This window comes from Kogia breviceps, chromosome X, assembly GCF_026419965.1.
Source record: "Kogia breviceps isolate mKogBre1 chromosome X, mKogBre1 haplotype 1, whole genome shotgun sequence".
NCBI lineage: Eukaryota > Metazoa > Chordata > Mammalia > Artiodactyla > Physeteridae > Kogia > Kogia breviceps.
Genome location: NC_081330.1, coordinates 92,376,442 through 92,403,769, shown reverse-complemented (window position 1 = coordinate 92,403,769; position 27,328 = coordinate 92,376,442). Strand labels below are relative to the sequence as shown.

The 27,328-nt window shown below is 45.1% G+C and overlaps 1 protein-coding gene across 6 annotated transcripts; it reads right to left on the bottom strand.

The window, feature by feature from the left end:
• Nucleotides 1–249: 249 nt before the first annotated feature.
• GPKOW (G-patch domain and KOW motifs) lies at nt 250–26,931 on the bottom strand. Of its 6 annotated transcripts, none has more exons than XM_067023045.1 (12): nt 8,847–9,348; nt 7,908–8,062; nt 7,684–7,808; nt 5,763–5,872; nt 4,746–4,959; nt 4,249–4,381; nt 3,481–3,607; nt 3,152–3,275; nt 2,991–3,060; nt 2,362–2,447; nt 2,111–2,268; nt 250–629 (listed from the first exon to the last, which is right to left on the bottom strand). In XM_067023045.1, exons 1-11 carry the CDS (start codon nt 9,002–9,004, stop codon nt 2,137–2,139), a joined length of 1,434 nt encoding a protein of 477 aa, XP_066879146.1. In that variant the 5' UTR covers nt 9,005–9,348; the 3' UTR covers nt 250–629; nt 2,111–2,136. The 6 variants fall into 6 exon arrangements, with proteins under 6 accessions (XP_066879146.1, XP_066879143.1, XP_058905944.1 ...); XM_067023042.1 differs by having other exon boundaries at nt 3,454–3,607; nt 8,847–9,080; XM_059049961.2 differs by lacking the exon at nt 250–629 and adding an exon at nt 26,878–26,931 and having other exon boundaries at nt 1,925–2,268.
• Between the last annotated feature and the right edge of the window lie 397 nt (nt 26,932–27,328).

Genomic DNA, 27,328 nt, shown 5'->3' with positions numbered 1-27,328 from the left:
GCACAGAGGAGATGGAGGGATTTGTCTGAAACTGCCAGGTTATGCCACGTTGCAAGGCAGACACATGGGACCAGGGCCATTCCTTGAGGAGCTTTCTGTCCTTCTCAAGGGTATTACCAAGATGGATTTATTATGATTTGGAGAAAGGAGGCGGCCTTCTTGACTGGGTGAAGCACATAACAGCATAGGAAACTGATTTCGGGGCATGCCAAATTGGGAACCTGTAGAACTCTCAACCCTTCCCAAGATTTTTAAAAAATATTTTATTTTTTTAAATTAAAAACAATATTTTATTTATTTTTGGCTCACGCCAGGTCTTTAGTTGCAGCACGTGGGATCTTTTTAAATAAATTTACTTATTTATTTTTATTTTTGGCTGCATTAGGTCTTTGTTGCTGCGTGCGGGCTTTTCTCTAGTTGCGGCAAGTGGGGGCTACTCTTCGTTGCGGTGTGTGGGCTTCTCATTGGGTAGCTTCTCTTGTTGCAGAACACGGGCTCTAGGCGCGCGGGCTTCAGTAGTTGTGGCTCGCAGGCTCTAGAGCACAGGCTCAGTAGTTGTGGCGCACAGGCTCAGCTGCTCCACGGCATCACGTGGGATCTTCCCAGAGCAGGGCTCAAACCCGTGTCCCCTGCATTGGCAAGTGGATTCTTAACCACTGTGCCACCAGGGAAGCCCCACGTGGGATCTTTTAGTTGTGGCACGCAGTCTTCTTAGCTGCGGCACTCATGTGGGATCTAGTTCCCCGACCAGGGATCCAACGCGGGCCCCCTGCACTGGGAGCATGGAGTCCTACCCACTGGACCACCAGGGAAGTCCCCTAACCCTTCCCAAGATTAAAAATACAACTCAGCCTGGAATTCCAGGGCAGCGTGTGCAATCACGATGACGACTCGAGAACGAGCAACTGGGGGTGGGGATTTGTTTTCTGGTATCTGCCTTAACAACCCTGTTTGGCTAATCTTGAAAACAGAGTTCTGGAATTAAGCAGGGAAGATTAAAAAAAAGTAAATCGGTCTGTGTAAGTGTCCCTCATATTGGGGTTACTATACTGGAAGGTTTTCTAATCATCCCTTGCCTTACTGGGCACACTGATCTGGCCAACTCACTGTCTTTCTATACCTGCTCATTTTGGCTCAAAAGGGTAGACTGCCTCTGCTTGGCAAGGACAGAAGCTCACCTTTATTATCCTGCTTGAGGGGGAAGTGTTTAAATTCTCCACAGCTGTGCAGTGTTCTGAAGCATCAGGAGTTTATACCAGAAGCCTAGCTCTAACTCAAATACCATTAATTACATCAATGACTTAGTGACTGGGGATGATTTACAAACACTTGTGCCTAAAGTTCTGATTTCCCCTGATTTTTTTTTTCTTCCCTTGTTGATTCTGTATCTTAGGCCATTAAACAGGAAAAAGGATTCTCTGGAACCCTTTAATGGAAAAAGGATAACCTTTTTGAGAACCCACTTACCTGGAGCAACCAGAGAAATTCTACCCGAGATAGACAACATTTTTTCACCTTCAAAGTTTTGGGACTAAAACGGGGGCCCCGAGATTAACTGGTTCCTCCGGAAAGTAGTGCTAACACATCCCATTGGTGGGGAGAAGCCTCCCTTCCACTTGACTCCTGTCACAGGCTCAAGATATCATCTGGGCATCTGCTCTGGACCAAAAGTAAAAGCAGAGCCTGCTAGATTCTTGCTCAGAAAGTTGTCCAGATGTGGTGTTCCAGAATCCCTAGTCTCTGCCCGGGGACAGTGTTCATAGCTTCTGGACTCCAATAGTGAGCTCGGGAGAGGATGGATCCTTCCACTTGGTGAGCAGCCCAAGCTGGGCGGTGGGGCTGAAAAAAGGACTGGTTCCCACCTCAGTCAGCGTGGCTCCCATCTCCACGCACAGCTCAGCACACCATTTATGATCTCTTCGTGTTACAAAGCATTTGAACTGGTTTTAATTATACACTAAGTTCCGGTAAATACTGGATTTGTTTCTAGCCTCCCTTCTGGTCCATCCTGTCCCAGGGCTGCACTGCAAGTGAAGGGCGGAACCATGACCCCCCCCACCACCACCTTTGTGAAGGCAGGCTTTTCACACTGTACGGGATTGGTAACAACCTGGGGGATGGGGGTATGTCCATAGGTCAGTCCTCTGAGTCGCTGGGGCCCACGTACTGGCAGATGGCATCATAGTGAAGCTCCACCACCTGATTCGCTCTCTGCAGCTGCACAAGAGCCCGGCTCTGCTCTCTGTCCCGGTCCAGCAGACGGCCCACCTAGAATAGGAGCCGGTGGAGTTAGCAAGGCCAACCCAGACTCAGGGACATTCCCTGAGTGCTCCTGCACCCATTCCCAGGTCTTGGACTCACCCTTCCAGTCCATGGCCCCAGCACCACCATCACCCAGTCGCCCTGGACCTTGGGGACCAGGGTCTCCAGCATGTCTTCCCTCAGGCCTGTGGACAAGGAGAGGGGAGTGAGGCCCACAGCAAGGGCCAGCCCAGTCAGGGTCCTGTCAGAAGGGCTTTTCCTGTATTCCCTGGTGCCACTCTGTGCCTGTTGACAGATGTGAGTCCCCCACATCCATTTCACAGAGGAGGAAACCTAAGGAGCGGTTCCTGACAATAGCTGTAATAAAGGGAGCTTTTATGTATGATGACGATGATGGGTGGGGGTGATAACAGACACCATTTATTGCAGGCACGCTGTATGCCCTGCCTTGCATGGGGAGCTTACACACATCCCTACAAGGTACCAGTTATAAGAGGGAGAAATAGGTTTCGGTTATCTCCATGCTAATTTTGCAGAAGAGAAAAGTGGGGCTCAGATATTCACCATCATGGAAGCGTCTAATGATCTGTTAGAGGATGCTGGGCCTTGCAAAAAACCTAACTCTGTCCAACCTTCCGCCTTTGCCTGGGCCAGGCTCTTGGCCCAAAACAGCCCTCTCAATCAGCCTCCAGGATGATAATGACCCACTGGCCATCCCTCAGACTCACCTTCTAGGACCTGGCCTTCATCTGTCCGACACACACAGGTATCTGGGTTCAGGACATCTTCGATTGTCATCTGGGGAAAGGGTCAGGGGATATGAGAATGTTAGAAAGCTAAGTGGGCCCAGTCCCTGGGAAGGAAGCGGACCCAGGTGCGGGGCTCCTACCTTGGTGTTGTAATACTGGCCACCCTTGTGCAGCTTGTCCACAAACCGCACACGCAGGTCCCTGTGCAGCCAGTGCTGACTCCTGGGAGCTGCTTTCTCACTCTTGGCTGCAGGCCCATCCTGTCTGTGGAGCGGGGCCAACACCAGGCTTAGTTCTTTATCAGAGGCACATTCTGGTCATCCCACCTTCGCCGATGTCTTAAAACCCACTCATAATGCCATTCCTAGTTCCTTCTAGGCACGTGCCTTGCCCTAGAAGCCTTCTCTGACTGCTGGAGCCTCCCCACAGCCCTGTCCCCTACCCCCATCTGAGATGCTCAGGGTCCCACCGGTCTGGATGGTGTTTCCGCTTCCTCGCTGAGTCCTCCTGCCGGACGTGGAGGTCCTGATCCTGAAGGGCCTTCCATGACAAGGCTGTTTCATTCTGTTGCCTTAGGGAAGTTTTGCTCACCTGGCCTGTTCAAGGGGGTATGGGGGAGAACCAGGAAACATCCTCAATGTCTCCCTCTCTTCCCTTCCAGGCCACACCTCAGCCTCAGGCCACCTCCCATCTGCCAAAGTGCCTGTCTCACCATCAAGCCTTTGCCTGGGCTATTAGAATGCTCTCCCCTTCCTTTCAACAGGAAGCCTTGCTCAACCACCCTAGCCCGTCCTGTCAGCGCTTACCTGAGTCAGCTGCCTAGGGCGGGCTCAGGGACTCCTGGAGGGCTGTCGGCTCCCATCTCCCATGTGCCAAACTGATCCATCCTACTGACGTGCCTAGAATGCCTTTTTCCCCATCATGCCCTAGTCCTAGCTGCTCTCAGTCCCTAGCAAAAGAGAGGTTCACCACCCCAAAGAGACAAAGACATCCCAAGGGTAGGAACTGGTTTCCATGGTTGTTCCTTCCTCCTCAGAAAGAGGCTAAAGACCCAAGGGTACTAGATCAACCTCTCTTCAATCAAACTGAATAAACCACTATGTTCATTCTCACCTCTTAACTCTGACCAGAAGTCACCCTTGCCAGGCAGACCACTGTCCTGCCCCTCTGCAGATTTAACCCCCCGCCCCAGGAATATTTCTCCAACTCCCCCAGCTAGGTTAAGAGGCTCACTCACTCCGATCCAAGGAGTTCTTGTCAAACTCCTGCTGGGAGACAGGCCGCAGGCAGTACTCACTAACAGTCACCATGCGGCTCCCCACAGCCAGACGGACCATGGCCCGAGCATTGTCAGGATCGAGGCCTTCCACCTAAAGTGTTGGGGGGAAGAAGTGAGTGGACCTGACCCACGTTTCTAGGACCACACTGTCCACCCTTACCTCTAATAGGCCTGACCCCTGTGCCTCTCCCAGCAGACTGTGGGGCTTGGATACACTTTATGTAATCCTAAGGGACTTGTGGCATATGGCATTCTCTCCCTTTTAGTTGAAAACTGAGGCTCAGAAAGGCCCAGCGAGTAGTCCTGAGTCATTGAATGAGGCAGCAGGCCAGGCAGTCCTGAAAGATAAGGACTTCCAGCCTTTATACCCCAAACCCAATTCTGCCGCCCTCTGACCCTCATGTCAATTTTCCCTGCTACCTGTCTTGGGCTCCAGGCACATCTTGGTTCCTTACCTTCCCATAGAGGCCTCGGTGAGGGCCAGAAAGAACCACCACAGCTCCTCCAGGCACCAGTCCTTGAGGCTGGTCTTCCTTATCCTCCTCTTGCTCATCATCTGGCCTCAGCAGGTGGTGGGGGCCGTTGGGGGCCAGGGCCTGGACCTCAGTCAGGTTGGCACCCAGCCCTAAGCCCTTGGGCCTCAGTGAGTTGACACGGGGCTTCACTACTCTGCAGGGAACACAGAATATGGGCTTGTTGTGGGGATGCATTGGTCTTCAGCGCTCCGTTCCCCACCCCTACCCCCAACCACCACCCAAATCCCAACCTATCAATACGTTTGAGAGTATCCTTCCCAATCTCATATTAGGGACTATTTCTGACCTGCAGAAATGGCAATTTTATTTGGTTCAACCTAATAACCTACGGTGTATAACACCTATGACACAGTATTTGCAGTGGGATATGAGGCAGATCCCAATAACCAAATATACTAATTTTTCTACAGGGGAAACCATGACTATTCATACCAAGCAAGAGAAACAGATTGTAAAAAGCTCAATGTCAATTCAGTTCACAGTTGGCTGCCAAATAGTTTATGAAAAAAAAATGTTTGGTTTTCAGAATTCTTTAGAGTTTGGAACTGTGGAGAATGGATTGTAATCTGTATGATCATAATAATAGCAAGTGTTTAGCCTATGCTTATCTGGGGCCAGGGTCTACTGTAAGTGCTTTATGTGTATCATTTCACTTAACTCTCACAACAGCCCTGGGAAGTCAGTACTGTTATTATCCCCTTTTTTCAGATGAGGAAGCTGACGCCCAGAGGGGCAATCTTTACATAATAGGGTCTCTTAATGGAGTTTCAAAGGGCAAATAGGAGGCTTAAAGAGTAGTGGAAGGGGCTACTGAAATACATACGGTGGGGTGGTAATATGCCCTCTCCCTGCCTGGATGGATCTAGGTGGGCGGTAACCATGGGGGTCTGTTCTCTGGCCCGTCTGCTGTCCCCTGCCCCTACCCTAGAAACTCACTGATTGAAGGTACGGCCGATGCCCTCGCCAGGTTTCCAGCCCATGCCCCGCAGCATGGCCAGCCCATAGGCCTCTACAGGGACTGCCTCATAATCAGCCTCCTCCGGCACCTATGGGTTTAGGCAGAGGAAGGACGGTCAGCCTTGGCTTACAGTGGGCCCTCTGAAGCATACTTGCTATCACCCACTGGGTGACCCTCGAGACTTCTTTTCCAGTCAGCTCAAGGGTGAGTTTTTATTTCCTCTTGCCATCCCTCACTTTATTCCTCCATGTTCAGTCCTTGGACAAATCTTTATAAAGCACCTATTCTGTGCCAGCTACTGTTCTAGGTGCTGGGGATAAAATAGTGAACAAAATAGACAAAAACTCTTGCCCTTTGTGTGGCTTACCTTCTAGTTATGGAGACAGAATAAATAAAATTCATTAAACATGATATGCCAGGTAGTGATAAGTCATATGAAGAAAAATAAAGCAGGTTAAGGGGATGCAGAGTGCTGAAGAAAGGAGTGTCACTGAGTTGATATTTGAGCAGAGACCGGAAGGAGAGACAGAGGGAACCCTGAAGATAAGAGAAAAGTCCTCCAGAGAGAACAGTAAGAACAAAGGCCCTGAGGCAGGACAAGATCTGCTATGTGTGGAGAGCATTGTGAAAGTCAATCTGACTGAAACAGATGTGGAGGCAAAGAGGAGTGGTAAGGGATTAATCAGGAGAGCTGGGCAGGAGCCACGATAGGGTGGCAGCCACAAGGAGACCAGTGAGGAAGTTACTGCAATAGTCCAGATGAGAAATGCTGGTGGCTCAGACCAGAGAAGTGGTAGTGATGATGGTGAGAAGTGGTCAGATTCTGGATGTATTCTGAAGAGGAAGGATGGATGGAACTGTGATCAACTGAGATGTGGAAGGCTCTGAGAGGAGGGAAAATTAGAGAAAGGAGGCCAAAGCTGGAACAGGATGGAGAGTGAAGTGAAGGTCTTTTGAAGATGAAAGATACCAGAGGATGTCTGAAGGCTGATGAGAACAGTTCAGTTGAAAGAGTCTCTCTGGTTTGGGGCTATAGGAGAACTAGGACCCAAACAAGCATTGACAAAAAATTGTGAACGAAGAGGTGAAAAGTAAAGAGGTGAAAAGGGTCCATGGGTATGAAAGACAGACTTGGTTACTTCTGTGGACACACCTCACCTCCCCTGTTACCACCTCCCATCATCACTCCCTCAATTCTTTACATTCGCTCTAGACACACCACAGATTGTCACTGATGGACACACACCACACCGATTTTCTGCCACCATGCCATTGTCTGGGTGGTTGCTGCCATTAGGAGCACTCACCCTCCTTGTCCCTCTCACTAAAACCTACCTGTCTTCCTGGCCTCACTCCTACCACTCTGATCTGAGTTTCCATCACCTCTAGCCTGGACTGCTGCTCTCCTTGCCTCCACCTCTGCTTACTAGTCTGTTCTGCTCATAGCAGCCAGAGAGAGCCTGTCAAATCACAAGTCTTGTCCCTTCTCTTCTCAGAGCCCTCCCATGGCTCTCATCCCACTCAGAGTAAAAGCCAAAGTCCTCACCATGGCCCACTTCTGACCTCACTTACTACCCTTCCCTGTCACTCATTCCACTCCAGCTACATTGGTCTCCTTGATGTTCCTCAAACACTCCAAGCAGAGTCTACCCTCAGGATCTTTACATTTCCTGTTCCCTTTGCTCATCTCGTTCAGATAATCCCAGAATCCAAGTATCTTTTCACATCTCAATATCTGGATTCATTTGTTAATGCTTCCAAAAAGGATGGAAGGAGGCGGGGCGAGGCAGCAGGTCTTTAGTACACACACAGACTTTGCCTGCTGTGTGCAGGGACGCAAGTCCTGGCAGACAGGGCAGTGAGAGACTGGGGAATGAGGGAGGCCAGGGGCCAGCTCACTGTGTCAGCCCGGGGTTCACTGTCTTCCCCTTCCCCGCTGGGGGCGCATCCTTTCTGGATCATGGGGATAGCGAACGTGGGGTCGACACCCGCATTCTCTCTCTCCTCCAGAGACTTCGTGGATTCTAAAGAAGAATGGGAGGGAGCAATGAGGTTCCACCCTATCCTTCTGTTTTCCTCCCCTTCTTCCTTCACTAGGGCAAGGCAAAGGAGGGATCACTCACCCTCAATGAGCTCCTTCACAGCCTGAGACAGAATTCCATCCACCAAGACGTCAGTCTGTGTGGATGGTCCAGGGGCCTGGGTCGGTGGCTGCCTGAGATGGCCATTCTGGATCAAAGGGATGACAAGTTCCTTGAGGGCTTCTGAGGGCTGCACACTGATGTGGACACAGAGGGGTGAAGTTGGGAGAGTAGCACAATCAGTGAGTTCTGGGACACAACTCTTCATTCAGAAGAAACACAAGAGCCAAACACACCCCCAGCCCCATTGACTACACCCTCCCTTCTCCTGTCTGGCTCTCCTGTTATATCTCTGGTGGTGCTTTCTCTGGATTCTCTCCCCCACCCCCAACTCTTAAATGTCAGTGCCTTCGGGGAATCAGTCCTCAGTTCTGGACCCTCTGTTCATCCCAAGACCCACTTCCGTGGCTGCCACTATGACCTAAAAATCACCATCTTCAGCCCAGACTCTCTCCCCAGCTCCAGGCTCCACACCAGCTTCCTGGATGGTTGATTCTCTTCTGGAAGTCCCTCCCTAAGACTGTCCTTTCCGAATTAAGCTGACGATCGCCTCCCCCAACCTGAATCTGCCACTCCATCCTGCTCCCCGTATGGGAGAAGCCCCATCGCTTCACCTGGGACACTAGGAGTCCTGTCATTCTCCCCTCCTTTCCTTCTTTCAGAACGCACGCTCCTCAGGGTCCCCAAGTCCTAAAGACACTCCCTCTCAGGAATACATCCTCTCCTCTCAATCCCCTCGGCCAACAGGTCCAATTTCCCCACCTCCCCTACTAACTCTCGCTTTCTGACCTTCACGGATTTTCTCTGGCTGTGCTTCAGACTTCCCAGGCCACTGCCACCAAGCCAATCAACTCAAGATTCCACCCTCCCGCAGGCACCCACCGCACCGCTTTCCAAGGGATGAAACACCCAGCGCTTCACCTCTGCAGCTCCCTCCCTTTCTCGGTCTTCAAGAAATCCTTCTCCGGAGCCGCGTCTCCCGCCAGCCGTCTCCGGGCGGACGTGCGACTGAAGCTGAATGAAATTGGGGCACTGGAGGCTCCCGCAGGCCGCAAAACACCATCTTTAGCATCCGCCATCTTCCCCTCTTCCCAGGCCGGCGCGCTGCTTGCTGGGAAGTTTAGTTTGCGCTCGCTTTGCTGGGAAGTTTAGCTTGCGCTCGCTTTGCTGGGGCTTGACCACCAGCGCTACAACTACGTTTCCCAGGAAACACTGTGGCACCGCCAGCTGAAGGCGGTTAGGGGCAGTAGGAAGTAACTGCCGCTGTTTTTACTTCACAAGAGCGCGTGGCGCCAAGCGTACAGGGAAATGTAGTTCTTGGGGAAGGTAGGCGTGGTAGAAGGTGGCTTCCTTCTTGCTAAGTCGTCACTCCTTCGTGTAGGCGTTTATTGGTCGCCTACTGTGTGCACGTTACTGTGCCCTACTGGCGTGGGAAATGTAGGTAAAATAAATCATTAAGAAAAAAATTTGGGCTTCCCTGGTGGCGCAGTAGTTAAGAATCCGCCTGCCAACGCAAGAGACACGGGTTCGAGCCCTGGTATGGGAATTCCACCTGCCGCGGAGCAACTAAGCCTGTGCGCCACAGCTACTGAGCCTGTGCTCTAGAGCCCGAGACACAACTACTGAGCCCGCTCACCTAGAGCCCATGCTCTCAACAAGAGAAGCCACCACAATGAGAAGCCCACGTGCCACAACGAAGAGTAGCCCCCCCACTCGCCGCAACCAGAGAAATGCCCGCGTGCAGCAACGAAGACCCAACGCATAAAATTAAATAAGTTTATTTTTAAAAAAAGAAAGAAAAAATCTGTGAGTGCCAGTTGTGAACAATAATAAATAATAGACATGTAAGTGGTACCTACAAGACGACAGATTTAATAGTGGACAAACTCTAGGTTCAAATACAGTTGACCTTTAGATAACACGAGTTTGAACTGCGAGGGTCCACTTATACGTGGATATCTTTCACTAAATAACCGACTACAGTACTACATGATGCAAGATTGGTTGAATACGAGGATGCAGAACATGGAGAGCAGACTGTAAAATTATACGGGGATTTTAGGGACTTCCCTGGTGGCCTAGTGGTTAAGAATCCACCTGGGGGGGTGGTGTGATGAATTTGGAGATTGGGAATGACATATAGACACTAATATGTATAAAATGGATAACTAATAAGAACTTGCTGTATAAAAAAATAAATAAAATTAAATTAAAAAAAAAAAAGATTCCACCTGCCAATGCAGGGAACATGGGATCGAGCCCTGGTCCGGGAAGATCCCACATGCCGTGGAGCAACTAAGCCCAAGCACCACTGAGCCTGCACTCTAGAACCCGTGAGCCACAACTACAGAGCCCACGTGCCACAACTACTGAAGCCTGCGTGCCTAGAGCCCGTGCCCTGCAACAAGAGAAGCCACCGTAATGAGAAGCACGCACACTGCAACGAAGAGTTGCCCCCACTGGCTGCAACTAGAGAAAGCCTGTGTGCAGCAACAAAGACCCAACACAGCCAAAAAAAAAAAAAAAAAAGCTATATAGGGATTTTAGACTGCGCTGGGTCGGTGCCCCTAATGCCTACATTGTTCAAGGGTCAACTGTATTAATAAAATACTCTGGCCTCCTCTCTAGAGGCTCCTAGTAGGGAACAATGACACTCAAAACGGATTTAAAAAAAAATAGTTCCTACCAACTTTAAATATGTTGTGAGAGCCAGGTCCTAAGCCCTCAGAAGATTAATGAGACAGACTCCTCTGAGTAGAACCTTAGGAGTTTGTGAAGTAGAAGAGTGATACTTAAACAAATAGTCACAAGAAAGAGTACTACAAATCTGCTAAAAATTCATCCCAAAGAAATCATCCAAGATGTGCAAAAGTATTTTATATGAGGTTCATCAGAGTATTATTTATTGTAACAAAAGCTTGAAGACCACTTAAATGAACAACAAAAGGGGATGGCCTAAATGAATTATAGCACATGGTTTGGGTGGAATGAATATACTAGAGCCTTTAAATGTGAAGCTATACATATAATTAAATGAAACGGGGACACAGTCACAATGTTTGGAAAGTAGAATAGTATGGTGGGTCAGAGGTTGCTTTTGAAAACAGGAAGCCCAATATTCAATCAATTTCGTGGCCATGATTTGAGGCTTACAAGCCCTGGGCATCCTGGGGTGTCCCCTGGTATCTCAAGGGAGAAGCCATTTTTGTTTTCAAAATACACAACAACAAATAAAACTAAATTTTTATTTTGAAATACTTTTAGACTAAAAGAAATGTTGAAAAAATAGTACAGAGTGTCCCTGTATATCCAGATCCCCCCTAAACATTTTATATAACAATAGTATAATTATCATAATCAGGAAATTAACATTGATGCAACACAATTAACTAAATGATAATTTTCTGTTCCAGGATTCAATCTGGGATCATACTTTGCATATAATGGTAATGTCTTTTTTAAAAAAATATATTTTATTTATTTTATTTTTGGCTGTGTTGGGCCTTTGTTGCTACACACGGGCTTTTCTCTGGTTGTGGCGAGCGGGGCTACTCTTCGTTGAGGTGCACAGGCTTTTCTTGTTGTGGGCACGGGCTCTTGGTGTGTGTGGGCTTCAGTAGTTGTGGCACACGGGCTCAGTAGTTGTGGCTTGTGGGCTCTGGAGTGCAGGCTCAGTAGTTGTGGCGCACGGGCTTAGTTGCACTGAGGCATGTGGGATCTTCCTTGGCCAGGGATCAAACCGGTGTCCCCTGCATTGGCAGGAGGATTCTTAACCACTGCGCCACCAGGGAAGCCCCGGTAATGCCTTTTTAAGTCTCCAATCTGTGAGAATTGCTGTTCTTTCCTTGTCTTTCATGACCTTACCATTTTTGAAAAGTACAGTTCAGTTATTTTGTAGAATGTCCCTCAGTTTGGGCTTCTCTGATGAGTTCTCACAATTAGGCTGAGGTTATGGGTTCCTGGCAAGAATGACACAAAGGTGATGTGCCCTTCTCATCACATCATATCAGAGGGTTCACAATATTATGTCTTATTACTAATGATGTGAACATTGCCTGGGAGGTGAACTGTCCATGGCTGAAGTGATACCCATTACCTGAAGCAGCCACCTGAGATAGTGTGCACAAAACAGGCTTACACAGGCTAGGGCCAGAGGTCCCTGAGAGTCTTGCCTTCTGGGTTGGTTCACACCTGGTCTCTGACTCACTCCTGACATGTGCCACAGAGCTCATGCCAAGTCCTGATGCAAAACTTCGTGGTGAAAATGTAATGGGAGAAAAGACACATTTTTTCCTATCTTTCCTTCATTCTGAAAACAAAATCAGGAATTTTTTTCTATACAAGCATTGAGAAAAGTATTTGCTTGCCATGCAATGAAGGAAGAATATGAAAGTTTTGCAAATTCAACCATTTATTCTTTTGTTAATTGAATAAACATTAATTGAGCACCTACTCTGTTACATGCCCTTCCTTCAAGGTACTCACATGGGATTATGGGAAAAACCCATGGTTACGAGTGTGGTTATGGCTGCAGACAAACAGGGCTGTGGGAAGGGGTGGCTGAGAAGACAGAAGGGAATTAGTTGTACATGATACCACTTCTAAGAGGGGCTGAAGATTTAAAAAGCTTTCTAAAAGATGGCAGGAAGTGAAGCTAGAGTGATGTGCAGTGGCTTGGTCACAGGTAGCGAGGAATTCAAGGCTTAGGACTTTCTGCTGCATGTGATGAGAGAGTCATGAGAAGGTTATGTGACGTGACAAAATTTGTGTTTTAAAAAAGTAATGTAGGGGGACTTCCCTGGTGGCACAGTGGTTAAGAATCCACCTGCCAGTGCAGGGGACACGGGGTCGAGCCCTGGTCTGGGAAGATCCCACATGCCACGGAGCAACTAAGCCCGTGCACCACAACTACTGAGCTTGTGCTCTAGAGCATGCGAGCCACAACTATTGAGCCTGTGTGCCACAATGATTGAAGCCTGCGTGCCTAGAGCCCGCTCTCCACAACAAGAGAAGCCACCACACTGAGAAGCTCATGCACTGCAATGAAGGGTAGCCCCGGCTCACCACAACTAGAGAAAGCCCACGTGCAGCAATGAAGACCCAATGCAGCTAAAATAATTTTTTTTTAAAGTAATATAGGGACTTCCCTGGTAGTCCAGTGGTTAAGACTCTGGCTTCCACTGCAGGGGGCGTGGGTTCGATCCCTGGTCGGGGAGATTCCACATGCCATGCAGTGTGGCCAAAAATTTAAATAAATAAATAAAAATTAAAAAGTAATGTATATCAAAGGTATAGGGACAATGTAGTCAATACACAAAGAACTCCTGTAGTTCAATAACTATAAAAGGCAAGCAACCCCCAACTGAAAAATGGGCAGTGGACATAATTAGGTGGTTACGAAATGGGAAATACAAATAGCCATGAAGGACATGTAAAGATTCTCAACCTCACTAATACTCAAAGCAATGCAAATAAATAAATAATAAAATGTTGTTCTTCATTTAACTCATTGGTAAAGACCAAAAGTAAACATGACAAATACTTCTGTGGTAAGTTCTCTATGCCAATTGCCCAACTAAGCACTCATTTACTCCTCCAAAGGATTCTGTGAGGTAGGAACTATTTTAAAAATCCATTTTACATATAAGAGAACTGCAACACAGAGAGGGTAACTGAGTTGGCCAAGATCACAAAATAGTAAGTACTATGGATGATGCCCAGCGTTACTAAAGATGGAAGAAAATGGGCACGTTCATACACTGCTGATAGGGGCACAAATTGATTCAACATTTATCAGGGGCAGTATAATAATATATATGCCTTCCTGGACCCAATGACTCCATTTCTAAGACTAGATCTGAAGGAAAGAATGGAAAATTGGGGTAGGATATTCTGTATGCTGAGTGAATGTATGTTATACTTTTACTAAAAAGGTTTAACAATTCTTCAAGGCTTGACAAGGAACAATAGCTACAATATTTCATTAAATGGAAAAAGCAATTTGAGGAATATGTAGGGGATTTCTGGGAAATTAATAACATTCTCTTATTTAACCTGGTGAGAGTCACACAGGTACTGTACTGATTTTACAATTTGTCAAACTGTTCATGTATGTTGTATGCATGTTCTTCTCTATTAGGTATATTTCACTTTTTTAAAAAATAGAGAAGCACTTCCAGAAGAGTAGCACCAGGAGCTTGGTAGACCTTATCCTCAACAAAGCAACCCTAACTACTGAAAATTATTTTTTAAACAATACTTTAAAGTCTCTGGGAATTGAATAAGGGCATACAGGAAATGGAGAAACATTTGTTCAAGAAAGTCAAATAAATCACTGTAAGAACACCAAGAGTCTGGCACTTGAGCCATGACTTGCTCCCTCCCTGCACCCCAGCTCAGTGTGACAAAAAGAAGCTCTACTCCAGGACAGTGTGGCCAAGAACATGGGGCTCTCTCTCCCTCCAGCTCCCAGTCTAGGGCAGTGGTTTCTCCTCATGAGGGGTAGACTATCAGCATGTCTCATCTCCTCCAGCCCCATGTTACAGAAGCTCTATTCTGGGAACGCATGACTAAGGTCTGGGGCTCTCTTCTACCACCCAGACACCATTCTTAGGGTGGAAGCTTTACCCCAGTGTGGCAGACCAAGCATACTGGGCCCCAATTGCCCATTCCACAGCTTACTGTTAGAGTGGGGGTTCTACACTGGGAAAGACAAGCAGATAATACCAAGGGATATAACCTCCCCAGCACCCTGCTCATACAAGAAGACTGTCAGTCACTCCAAGAGAAGTGGGCTTCTGATCCACCCCCAGCTCTTGAGGGGGAGTACAAAGAACAGAGAGTTTAATAGCTATCCTTAAGGGGATTGACTTACTTGGACAGAAAGTCAAGAAGTTAAAGAATAAGGGTTTTATGAGCAATTAAGAGGCGGCTGGTATCTCCAAGATAGCAACAAGCAAAACAGAGAGAAACAGCTAAGAAGAATCCTTCTAGGGTCAGAGCAAGCCACAAAGACTGCTCTCAAAGACTACACCATACTTATACCTGAAACATTGCAAATCAACTATTCTTCAATTTTTAAAAAAAGATTAAAAAAAAGACTACCCCATATTTTAATTGAATAAGGGGCCTGACTTTAATTGAATAAGACTTTAATTGGTATTTGCTTTTCTCCTTCTGACTTACTTCACTCTGTATGACAGACTCCAGGTCCATCCACCTCACTACAAATAACTCAGTTTCATTTCTTTTTATGGCTGAGTAATATTCCATTGTATATATGTGCCACATCTTCTTTATCCATTCATCTGTTGATGGACACTTAGGTTGCTTCCATGTCCTGGCTATTGTAAATAGAGCTGCATATACACTACCAAACGTAGGGTGGATAGCTAGTGGGAAGCAGCCTCATGGCACAGGGAGATCAGCTAGGTGGTTTGTGACCACCTAGAGGGGTGGGATAGGGAGGGAGGGAGGTGCAGAGGGAAGAGATATGGGAACATATGTATATGTATAGCTGATTCACTTTGTTATAAAGCAGAAACTAACACACCATTGTAAAGCAATTATACTCCAATAAAGATGTTAAAAATAAATAAGTTATTATAAAAATTTAAAAATTAAAAATAAAATTTTAAAAAGACTTTAATTGGTTAACTGGAAAAAATTATGCACCAGGGTACTGTAAAAAATTAGTACTGGTTAAGCTAGGTGTGGTATCAATACAGACAGACCAGCCAGAAATTAAACCAGGAGATCAGGGAAAGAAACAAAGAGAGCCTGGATAAAAGCAAGGTCATTCCAGGATGACTGTGCTCATGCCCAAGCCTGAACCTTTTGAAGGACATCAGGTGGAAATAGATTTGACTAAATTAGTCCAGTCAAGTCACTAAACAAATAAACAAGCAAATGAAAACAAAAATGGGCAGATCGGTATCTAGAGTTGCTATAATATATTATCTAAAATGTTCAGTGAAATATGCAAAGAAACAAGAAAATGTGACCCATACATGGCAGGAGCAGGAGGAACAGGAAACAGAAACTGTTAGAGGGCCCAAATGTAGGACCTAACAGATAAAGACTTCAAAGTGAAACAGGAAGGAAGTGGGCAGGGTACAATCTTTAAAAGAATGACATACCAGTTGAGGATAAGACATAAACTGGTTAGAACCAACTAGGTCCAAGATGGCAGAAGATTCAACTTCCAAGAGACCTTGAGCTTCATTATATGCTCATTTTAATATATTAGCATATGCTAAATGACACACCCATAGGCACCATGACACTTCTGAGGCTAAACATAGAAGGCCAAAAAGTAGGTGGTAGCCCAAATACTGGAAATCCTTGCCCCTTCTCCAAAATAGTTGGAATAATCCTCCCATTCATTAGTCTACAAAATTACTCAGCCCATAAAAACTAACCACCCCATATTTCAGGGCCTCTCACCTTCTGAGCTGGTCCACACTCTGTCAGTGGAGTGTATTTCTCCCAGGGCCACTCTCGCCTTTTGAGACAGACTTGATTCTGTCTATGGAATGTGTATCTCTCTAAATAAGTCCACTTTTTACCTATCACTTTGTCTCTCACTGTATTCTTTCCGTGATGAGACATAAAGAACTGGAGCTTCATTAAGTCCTGAGACCAGGTGTGTGATTTCAATTAAAAGACAGTGGGTTTAAGTCCCAATCTGGGTTTCAGCTGGACTTGAGTTACAGTCTGAGGTGTACGGTTTCAAAAACAGCTATTAAATTTGTTCAAAGAAGTAAGAAATCATGTATAAAGATGTAAGGGAGGAAAAAGTGATGTGATGACAGGAGCAAAGAGAAAGAGATCAGAAGATGCTATGCTTCTGGCTTTGAAGATAGAAGAAGGGGCCAAAAGCCAAGGGATATAGGTGGCCACTAGAACCCAGAAAAAGCAAGGAAACTGATTTTCCCCTAGAGCCTCTGGGAGGAATGTAGCCCTAACAACACCTCAAATTTAGGAACTCTGACCTCCAGAACTGAACCAAGATGGTGGAGAAGAAGGACGTGCTCTCACTCCCTCTGGCAAGAACACCAGAATCACAACTAGCTGCTGGACAATCATTGACAGGAAGACACTGGAACTCACCAAAAAAGACACCCCACATCCAAAGACAAAAGAGAAGCCAAAATGAGACGGTAGGAGGGGCCCAATCACAGTAAAATCAAATCCCATAACTGCTGGGTGGGTTACTCACAGACTGGAGAACACTTATACCACAGAAGTCTACCCACTGGAGTGAAGGTTCTGAGCCCCATGTCAGGTTCCCAACCTGGAGGTCCGGCAACGGGAGGAAGAATTCTTAGAGAATCAGACTTTGAAGGCTAGTGGGATTTGATTGCAGGACTTCGACAGGACTGGGGGAAACAGAGACTCCACTCGTGGAGGGCACACAAAAAGTAGTGTGTGCATCGGGACCCAGGGGAGGGAGCAGTGACCACAGGGGAGACTTGAACCACACGTACCTCCTAGTGTTGGAGGGTCTCCTGCAGAGGCGAGTGGTGGCTGTGGCTCACTGTGGGGACGGGGACACTGGCAGCAGAAGTTCTGGGAAGTGCTCCTTAGCGTGAGCCTTCCCAGAGTCCTCCATTGGCCCCACCAAGGAGCCCAGGTGGGCTCCAGTGTTGGGTTGCCTCAGGCCAAACAACCAACAGGGAGGGAAACCAGCCCCACCCATCAGCAGTCAAGTGGATTAAAGTTTTACTGAGCTCTGCCCACCAGAGCAACAGTCACCTCTACCCACCACCAGTCCCTCCCATCAGGAAACTGGCACAAGCCTCTTAGATAGCCTCATTCACCAGAGGGCAGACAGCAGAAGCAAGAAGACTACAGTCCTACAGCTTCTGGAACAAAAACCACATTCACAGAAAGACAGACCAGATGAAAAGGCAGAGCGCTATGTACCAGATGAAGGAACACGATAAAACCCCAGAAAAACAACTAAATGAAGTGGAGATAGGCAACCTTCCAGAAAAAGAATTCAGAATAATGATAGTGAAGATGATCCAGGACCTCGGAAAAAGAATGGAGGCAAAGGGCTTCCCTGGTGGTGCAGTGGTTGAGAATCCGCCTGCCGACGCAGGGGATACGGGTTCGTGCCCCGGTCCGGGAAGATCCCACATGCCGCGGAGCGGCTGGGCCCGTGGGCCATGGCCGCTGAGCCTGCGCGTCCGGAGCCTGTGCCCCGCAGCGGGAGAGGCCACAACAGTGAGAGGCCCGCGTACCACAAAAAAAAAAAAAAAAAAAGAATGGAGGCAAAGATCGAGAACATGCAAGAAATGTTTAACAAAGACCTAGAAGAATTAAAGAATTAAAGAACAAACAAACAGAGATGAACAATACAATAACTGAAATGAAAACTACACTAGAATGAATCAATAGCAGAAGAACTGAGGCAGAAGAATGGATAAGTGACCTGGAAGACAGAATGGTGGAATTCACAGCTGTGGAACAGACTAGAAAAAAGAATGAAAAGAAATGAAGACAGCCTAAGAGATCTCTGGGACAACATTAAACGCAACAACATTCACATTATAGGGGTCCCAGAAGGAGAAGAGAGAGAAAGGACCAGAGAAAATATGTGAAGAGATTATAGTCAAAAACTTCCCTAACATGGGAAAGGAAATAGCCACCCAAGTCCAGGAAGCACAGAGAGTCCCATACAGGATAAACCCAAAGACAGACACGCTGAGACACATAGTACTCAAACTGGCAAAAATTAAAGACAAAGAAAGCAGCATGGGAAAAACGACAAATAACATACAAGGGAACTCCTATAAGGTTAACAGCTGATTTCTCAGCAGAAACTCTACAAGCCAGAAGGGAGTGGCATGATATACTTAAAGTGATGAAAGGGAAGAACCTACAACCAAGATTTCTCTACCTGGCAAGGATCTCTTTCAGATTCGATGGAGAAATCAAAAGCTTTACAGACAAGCAAAAGCTAAGGTAATTCAGCACCACCAATCCAGCTCTACAACAAATGCTAAAGGAACTTCTCTAAGTGGGAAACACAAGAGAAGAAAAGGACCTATAAAAAGAAACCCAGAACAATTAAGAAAATGGTAATAGGAACATACATATCGATAATTACCTTAAACGTGAATGGATTAAATGCTCCAACCAAAAGACACAGGCTTGCTGTATGGATACAAAAACAAGACCCATCTATATGCTCTCTACAAGAGACCCACTTCAGACTTAGGGACACATACAGACTAAAAGTGAGGGGATGGAAAAAGATATTCCATGCAAATGGAAATCAAAAGAAAGCTGGAGTAGCAATACTCATATCAGATAAAATAGACTTTAAAATAAAGAATGTTACAAGAGACAAGGAAGGACACTACATAATCATCAAGGGATCAATCCAAGAAGAAGATATAACAATTATAAATATATTTGCACCCAACATAGGAGCACCTAAATACATAAGGCAACTGCTAACAGCTATAAAAGAGGAAATTGACAGTAACACAATAATAATGGGGGATTTTAGCACCTCACTTACACCATTGGACAGATCATCCAAAATGAAAATAAATAAGGAAACAGAAGCTTTAAATGACACAATAGACCAGATAGATTTAATTTATATTTATAGGACATTCCATCTAAAAACAGCAGATTACACTTTCTTCTCAAGTGCACACAGAACATTCTCCAGGATAGATCACATATTAGGTCACAAATCAAGCCACAGTAAATTTAAGAAAATTGAAATCATATCAAGCATCTTTTCTGACCACAACGCTATGAGATTAGAAATGAATTATAGGGGAAAAAAGGTAAAAAACACAAACACATGGAGGCTAAACAATACATTACTAAATAACCAAGAGATCACTGAGGAAATAAAAAAAAACCTAGAGACAAATGACAATGAAAACACGATGATCCAAAACCTATGGGATGCAGCAAGAGCAGTTCTAAGAGGGAAGTTTATAGCTATACAAGCCTACCTCAAGAAACAAGAAAAATCTCAAATAAACAATCTAACCTTACACCTAAAGGAACAAGAGAAAGAAGAACAAACAACACCCAAAGTTAGCAGAAGGAAAGAAATCATTAAGATTAGAGCAGAAATAAATGAAATAGAACTAAACAAGAGCAAAGATCAATAAAACTAAAAGCTGTTTTTTTGAGAAGTTAAAGAAAATTGATAAACTATTAACCAGACTCATCAAGAAAAAGAGGGGACTTCCCTGGTGGCACAGTGGTTGGGAGTCCGCCTGCCAATGCAGGGGACACAGGTTCGTGCCCCAGTCCGGGAGGATACCACATGCCGTGGAGCACCTGGATGCGTGAGCCATGGCCGCTGGGCCTGTGCGTCCAGGGCATGTGCTCCACAACGTGAGAGGCTGCAACAGTGAGAGGTCCGTGTACCACAAACAAACAAACAAACAAGAAAAAGTGGGAGAGGACTCAAATCAATAAAATTAGAAATGAAAACGGAGAAGTTACAACAGGCACCGCAGAAATACAAAGCATCCTAAGAGACTGCTACAAGCAACTCTATGCCAATAAAATCGACTACATATAAGAAATGGACAAATTCTTAGAAAGGTATAACCTTCCAAGTCTGAACCAGGAAGAAATAGAAAATATGAACAGACCAATCACAAGTAAAGAAATTTAAACTGTGATTAAAAATCTCCAACAAAAAAAAGTCCAGGACCAGATGGCTTCACAGGTGAATTCTATCAAACATTTAGAGAAGAGCTAACACCCATCCTTCTCAAACTCTTCCAAAAAATTGCAGAGGAAGGAACACTCCCAAACTCATTCTATGAGGCCACCATCACCCTGATACCAAAACCAGACAAAGATACTACAAATAATGAAAATTAAAAACCAATATCACTGATGAATATAGATGCAAAAATCCTCATCAAAGTACTAGCAAACAGAATCCAACAACACATTAAAAGGATCATACACCAGGATCAAGTGGGATTTATCCCAGGGATGCAAGGATTCTTCAATATATGCAAATTAATCAATGTGATACACCATATTAACAAGCTGAAAAATAAAAACCATATGATCATCTCAATAGATGCAGAAAAAGCTTTTGACAAATTCAACACCCATTTATGATAAAAACTCTCCAGAAAGTGGGCATAGAGGGAACCTACCTTAACATAATAAAGGCTATATATTACAAACTCACAGCAAACATCATTCTCAATCGTGAAAAACTGAAAGCATTTCCCCTAAGATCAGGAACAAGACAAGGATGTCCACTCTCACCAGTATTATTCAAGATAGTTTTGGAAGTCCTAGCCATGGCAATCAGAGAAGAAAAAAAAATAAAAGAAATACAAATTGGAAAAGAAGAAGTAAAACTGTCACTGTTTGCATATGACATGACACTATACATAGAGAATCCTAAAAATGCCACCAGAAAACTACTAGAGTTAATCAATGATTTTGGTAAAGTTGCAGGATGCAAAATTAATGCACAGAAATCTCTTGCATTCCTAAACACTAATGATGAAAAATCTGAAAGAGAAATTAAGGAAACACTCTCATTTACCACTGCAACAAAAAGAATAAAATACCTAGGAATAAACCTACCTAGGGAGACAAAAGACCTGTATGCAGAAAACTATAAGACACTTATGAAAGAAATTAAAGACGATACCAACAGATGGAGAGACATGCCATGTTCTTGGATTGGAAGAATCAATATTGTGAAAATGACTATACTACCCAAAGCAATCTACAGATACAGTGCAATCCCTATCAAACTATCAATGGCATTTTTTATGGAACTAGAACAAAAAATCTTAAAATTTGTTTGGAGACACAAAAGACCCTGAAGAGCCAAAGCAGTCTTGTGTGAAAAAAACGGAGCTGGAGGAATCAGACTCCCTGACTTCAGACTATACTACAAAGCTACAGTAATCAAGACAATATGGTACTGGCACAAAAACAGAAACATAGATCAATGGAACAAGATAGAAAGCCCAGAGATAAACCCACACACCTATGCTCAAGTAATCTATGACAAAGGAGGCAAAGATATACAATGGAGAAAAGACAGTCTCTTCAATAAATGGTGCTGGGAAAACTGGACAGCTATATGTAAAAGAATGAAATTAGAACACTCTCTTACACCATACACAAAAATCAACTCAAAATGGATTAGAGACCTAAATGTAAGACCGGACACTATAAAACTCTGAGGAAAACATAGGAAGAACACTCTTTGACATAAATCACAGCAAGATCTTTTTTGATCCACCTCCTAGAGTAATGGAAATAAAAACAAAAATAAACAAATGGGACCTAATGAAACTTAAAAGCTTTTGCACAGCAAAGGAAACCATAAACAAGACGAAAAGACAACCCTCAAAATGGGAGAAAATATTTGCAAATGAATCAATGGACAAAGGTTTAATCTCCAAAATTTACAAGCAGCTCATGCAGCTCAATATCCAAAAAACAAACAACCCAATCCAAAAATGGGCAGAAGACCTAAATAGACATTTCTCCAAAGAAGATATACAGATGGCCAAGAAGCACATGAAAAGCTGCTCAACATCACTAATTATTAGAGAAATGCAAATCAAAACTACAATGAGGTATCACTTCACACCAGTTAGAATGGGCATCATATAAAATCTACAAACCACAAATGCTGGAGAGGGTGTGGAGAAAAGGGAACCCTCTTGCACTGTTGGTGGGAATGTAAATTGATACAGCCACTATGGAGAACAGTATGGAGGTTCCTTAAAAAACTAAGAATAGAATTACCATAGGATCCAGCAATCCCACTACTGGGCATATACCCAGAGAACACCATAATTCAAAAGGACACATGCATCCCAATGTTCATTGCAGCACTATTTACAATAGCCAGGTCATGGAAGCAACCTAAATGCCCATCGACAGACGAATGGATAAAGAAGAAGTGGTACATATATACAATGGAACATTACTCAGCCATAAAAAGGAACTAAATTGGGTCATTTGTCGAGATGTGGATGGACCTAGAGACTGTCATACAGAGTGAAGTAAGTCAGAAAGAGAAAAACAAATATCGTATATTAACGCATATATGTGGAACCTAGAAAAATGGTACAGATGAACCAGTCTGCAGGGCAGAAATTGAGACACAGATGTAGAGAAGAAATGTATGGACACCAAGTGGGGAAATTGGTGGCGGGGTGCTGGTGCTGGTGTGATGAATTGGGCGATTGGGATTGACATGTCTACACTGATGTGTGTAAAACTGATGACTCATAAACACCTGCTGTATAAAAAAATAAATAAAATAAAATAAAAAAAAAAGACGTAAGGGAAAGTATGATAAGTATGATAGAGGACATCAATAAAGAAGTAAAGTTACAAAATGAACAAATGGAAATCCAGGAGCTGAAAAGTACTGTGAAATAATATTCATATTTCATGGCAAGACAAGAAAAATTTAAACATAAAAATTCCTCTCTGTCCTTTGGCCTCCTCTCTCCCCACACTGTGCATTGTGTATCTGCATTATGCATTGAGCAAACCTCCCCCAGTAGCAGGAATACCTGCTCAGCCATAAAGAGCAGCATTCTCCTTGCATAGAAACAGGAGGGAAGGGGTCAGGGCACAAACTTTAAAAAAACAACAGGGACTTTCCTGGTGGTGCAGTGGTTGGGAATCCCCCTGTTAATGCTGGGGACACTGGTTCAATCCCTGGTCTGGGAAGATCCCACATGCCACGGAGCAACTAGGCCTGGGTGCCACAGCTGCTGAGCCTGTGCTCTAGACCCTGCGAGCCACAACTACTGAGCCTGCGTCCTGCGACTACTACGGCCCACATGCCTAGAGCCCGTGCTCCACAACAAGAGAAGCCACCACAATGAGAAGCCCGCATGCACCGCAATGAAGAGTAGCCTCCACTCGACTCAAGTAGAGAAAGCCCGCACGCAGCAATGAAGACCCAACACAACCAAAAAAAATAAAAGAGTATGATATAGCCATTGTGGGTAGGACAAAAAGTAGTTAGAACCAATTAGGCCCAAGATGGCAGATTTGACTTCCAGTAGACCTTGAGCCTCATTATATGCTCATTGTAATATATTAGCATGTTAAATGACACACCCACAGGCACCATGACAGTTCTGAGGCTGACTATAAAAGGGCAAAAAGTGAGCGGTGGCCCAATTCCTGGAAAATTCCACTCCTTCCCCAAAGAGTTGGAATAATCCTCCCACTTGTTAGCCTGTGAAATTACCAAGCCCATTAAAACTAACCACCCCATGTTTTGGGACCACACTCTGTCTATGGACTGTGTATCTATCTCCCTAAATAAACCTACTTTCCTTCTTGGGGCAGAGCCCCCTTGCCTGCCCATTTGTATCCCTCACAAGAGTCCTATATTAATAAGTCTACTTCTTGCCTATTGCTTTGACTCTTGCTGAATTCCTTCTGTGCTGAGACATAAAGAACCTGAGCTTCAGTAAGTCTTGACACGAGGTGAGTGACTTTAATTAAAAGACAGTGGGTTTGAGTCGCAGCCCATGGGTTCAAGTCTCAATCTGAGTTTTGGCTGGGTTTGAATCCCATCTGAGGTGCGACTGTGTTCTAATCTAATCAGACCAGGTGTGCAGGTTTCAGAATCAACAAACCAACTCCTTAAAAGCTAATATTCCTTCTTGATCTTGTAACATGACCTACCGGGATGATGCTTAGATATGGATTATATAAACCATCAATAATACATCATTTGATGTACAGCCCTCTTTCTCAAAAAACATGTAACTATGCCTTGACTTCTAAGAGGTGGGACAGTTCTCAGAGCTTTCTGAGATGCTCATCCTGGGTTGTAATCCTCAAATTTGGCTTGAATAAAAATGCCCATTTCTTTCTTAGATTGACTGATTAGTTTTTCATCCACATTACAATAACCAAAATGAAAAATTAACCAGAAGAGCTAAAAGTAGATATGGGCTAGCAGAAGAAAGGAGCAGTGAACTAGGAGAGAGGGCAATACAGATTATGCAATTTGCAGAACAGACAGTAAAAGGAATCAAGAAAAAATGAACAGAGCATCAGACAAATATGGGACACCATTAGGTGCACCAACATATGTGTAATGGGGGTAGCAGAAGAAGTGGAGACAGAGAGAGGAGCAGAGAAAAAATCCAAGGAAGTAACAGCTAAAAACATTCTAAATTTCATGAAAAAAACTTTAATCTACATGTCCAAGAAGCTTAACCAACTCCAAGCAGGATAAAATACAAAGAGATAGATACCTAGGCACATCATAGTCAACAATGTTAAAATCCCAAGAGAAAACTTGAAAGAACAAAGAAAAATGACTGATCATCTATTATACAAGGTAACCCCAATAAGATTACAAGCAGACTTCTTATCAGAAACAGTGGGTCCAGAAAACAGCTAAGATCCTATTTAATAGTGAAAGTCTGTATACTCTTCACCCAACATCTGGAAAAAAACAATGTCTGCTCTTGCTACTTCTATTCAATATTGTACTTGAAGATCTATCCAGGAAAAGTAGGCAAGAAAAAGAAATAAAAGGCGTCCAGATTGGAAAGTGTTAAGAAAGGAAGGACAAGGAAGTTAAAGGAGTGAATTATTTCTGGCAAGGTCACCCCCACTTAGGGGGAAGACAGGGGAGGGTGTTTTAGGCAGATTACCTCACTAGTGCAGACCAGGAAAAATCACAGACTGATTGGCTTAAAATTCAAATGTAGGATAGCCTGAAACTACAGTTAGGTTAGTTATTAAGTATCAGCGGGGCTTAGCACAAGTCACTCCATTTTGGGCTGGTTGTTTCTTTTTAACAAAAGGAAGTAGTAAAACCATCTCTATTTGAAATTAATCCTAAGTAATCCACTAAAAAAACAATTAGAACTAATAAACAAGTTTGGCAAGGTTATAGGATAGAAGATCAATATACAAAAATCAATTGTATTTCTATAGAAAAAAATGAAATTAAGAAAATAATTCCATTTACAACAGCCTCGAAACAATAAAATACTTTGGAACAAATTCAACAAAAGAAGCATAAAAACTGTACTCTGGAAACTACAAAACAATGTGGAAAGAAATTAAAGACGACCTAAATAAATGGAGAGATATCCAATATTGACTCAGGCTTGTGCTGGATTCTCAGCTGGCTCTGTCCATTGCTCTCCTGAAGCAACTGTCCTTCTCTGCCACCCTCTCTCTGCCCATCCAGGAACCCAAGATTCTTTAGGAAGTCTTGACAGGATGGACTGTTCAAGCTTCCCCAAAGTACACAAGGTTTTAAAAACCGACTTTATTTGCCATGCTAGGAACTCTGGCTAGGAGGCAAGGGGATGTTGGGACAAGTGACTATCCATGATGTTATTGTACTTACATTCCAACACAGAAGGGTTGAAGGATGAAAGAGGCTAAGAAAACCATTAATGACCCTCCAATGAAACAGCATAGGCCGATCACCCTATATAAATATTCTAGCTTCATCGTTTTGAACTCATCCGGGCCTCGCTCACCATTTACTACTTAGGCAGGGACCCTCAAGTAATCATTCAGGCTCCAGTCACTCGAATGACCATCCTGATCCCGCCTTCTCAGCTAATAACCCTGGGACCAGCTATTTGAATAATCCTAAAGACCTTCCTACCTCCCTCTAATAACACGCAGATCCCGCCTCTCATATTAAAACCTTAGGCTCACCCTGCAGGGTGCTACTCCAGGATTCCGCTGCTGAAGATTCCAGGCCCCGCCCTCCAATCAGCCTATAAACTTCAACCTATTCCTGACCTTTCGAGCCGCTACCCCAGTGCGCTTATAGACTCCACCTCCTTGACTAACATTCCAGGCCCGCCTCTTAGCCTAATGCCCGCCCCCAACCCTCTCCAGGCCCCGCCTCCTCAGAAAGGCCACTCGAAAACCCGCTGACAAAAGTAAAGTTGCAACTAACCTTGCAACGTTCACCTACTGCAGTAACCCTCTCTGTGTCACCTCCTAGAGGAATAGTCTAGGCTAACCCCAGCACCCTCCAATCACCGCCTAGTCCCGTCCACCCAACTCACAGCCATTGGCCCCACCCTGGGGAGTAACTAACACTCCTGGGCCCACCCCCCGAACCACGCTCCACTCCGACCACGCCCCCTGGAGGCCCCGCCCCCCCACGCCACCTCCTTGGGGCACAGGCGCAATGTGGCGCCGGCCCGGCGTACCAGCGCCTCCACATCAGCCGCAGCTCCGGCCGCCAGGGGGCGCGCGTCCAGCCGCGCCAGGAGCTGCCGGGCTCTGGGGCCCGCGGGAGGGGGAAGGCCACGGCCTGCGCGAGTGAAAAGAACAGATCAGGGCCCACCCTGAGTTTCAGCGACCCCCTACACCCACCCCCACGACCGAAGACCTAGAATGCC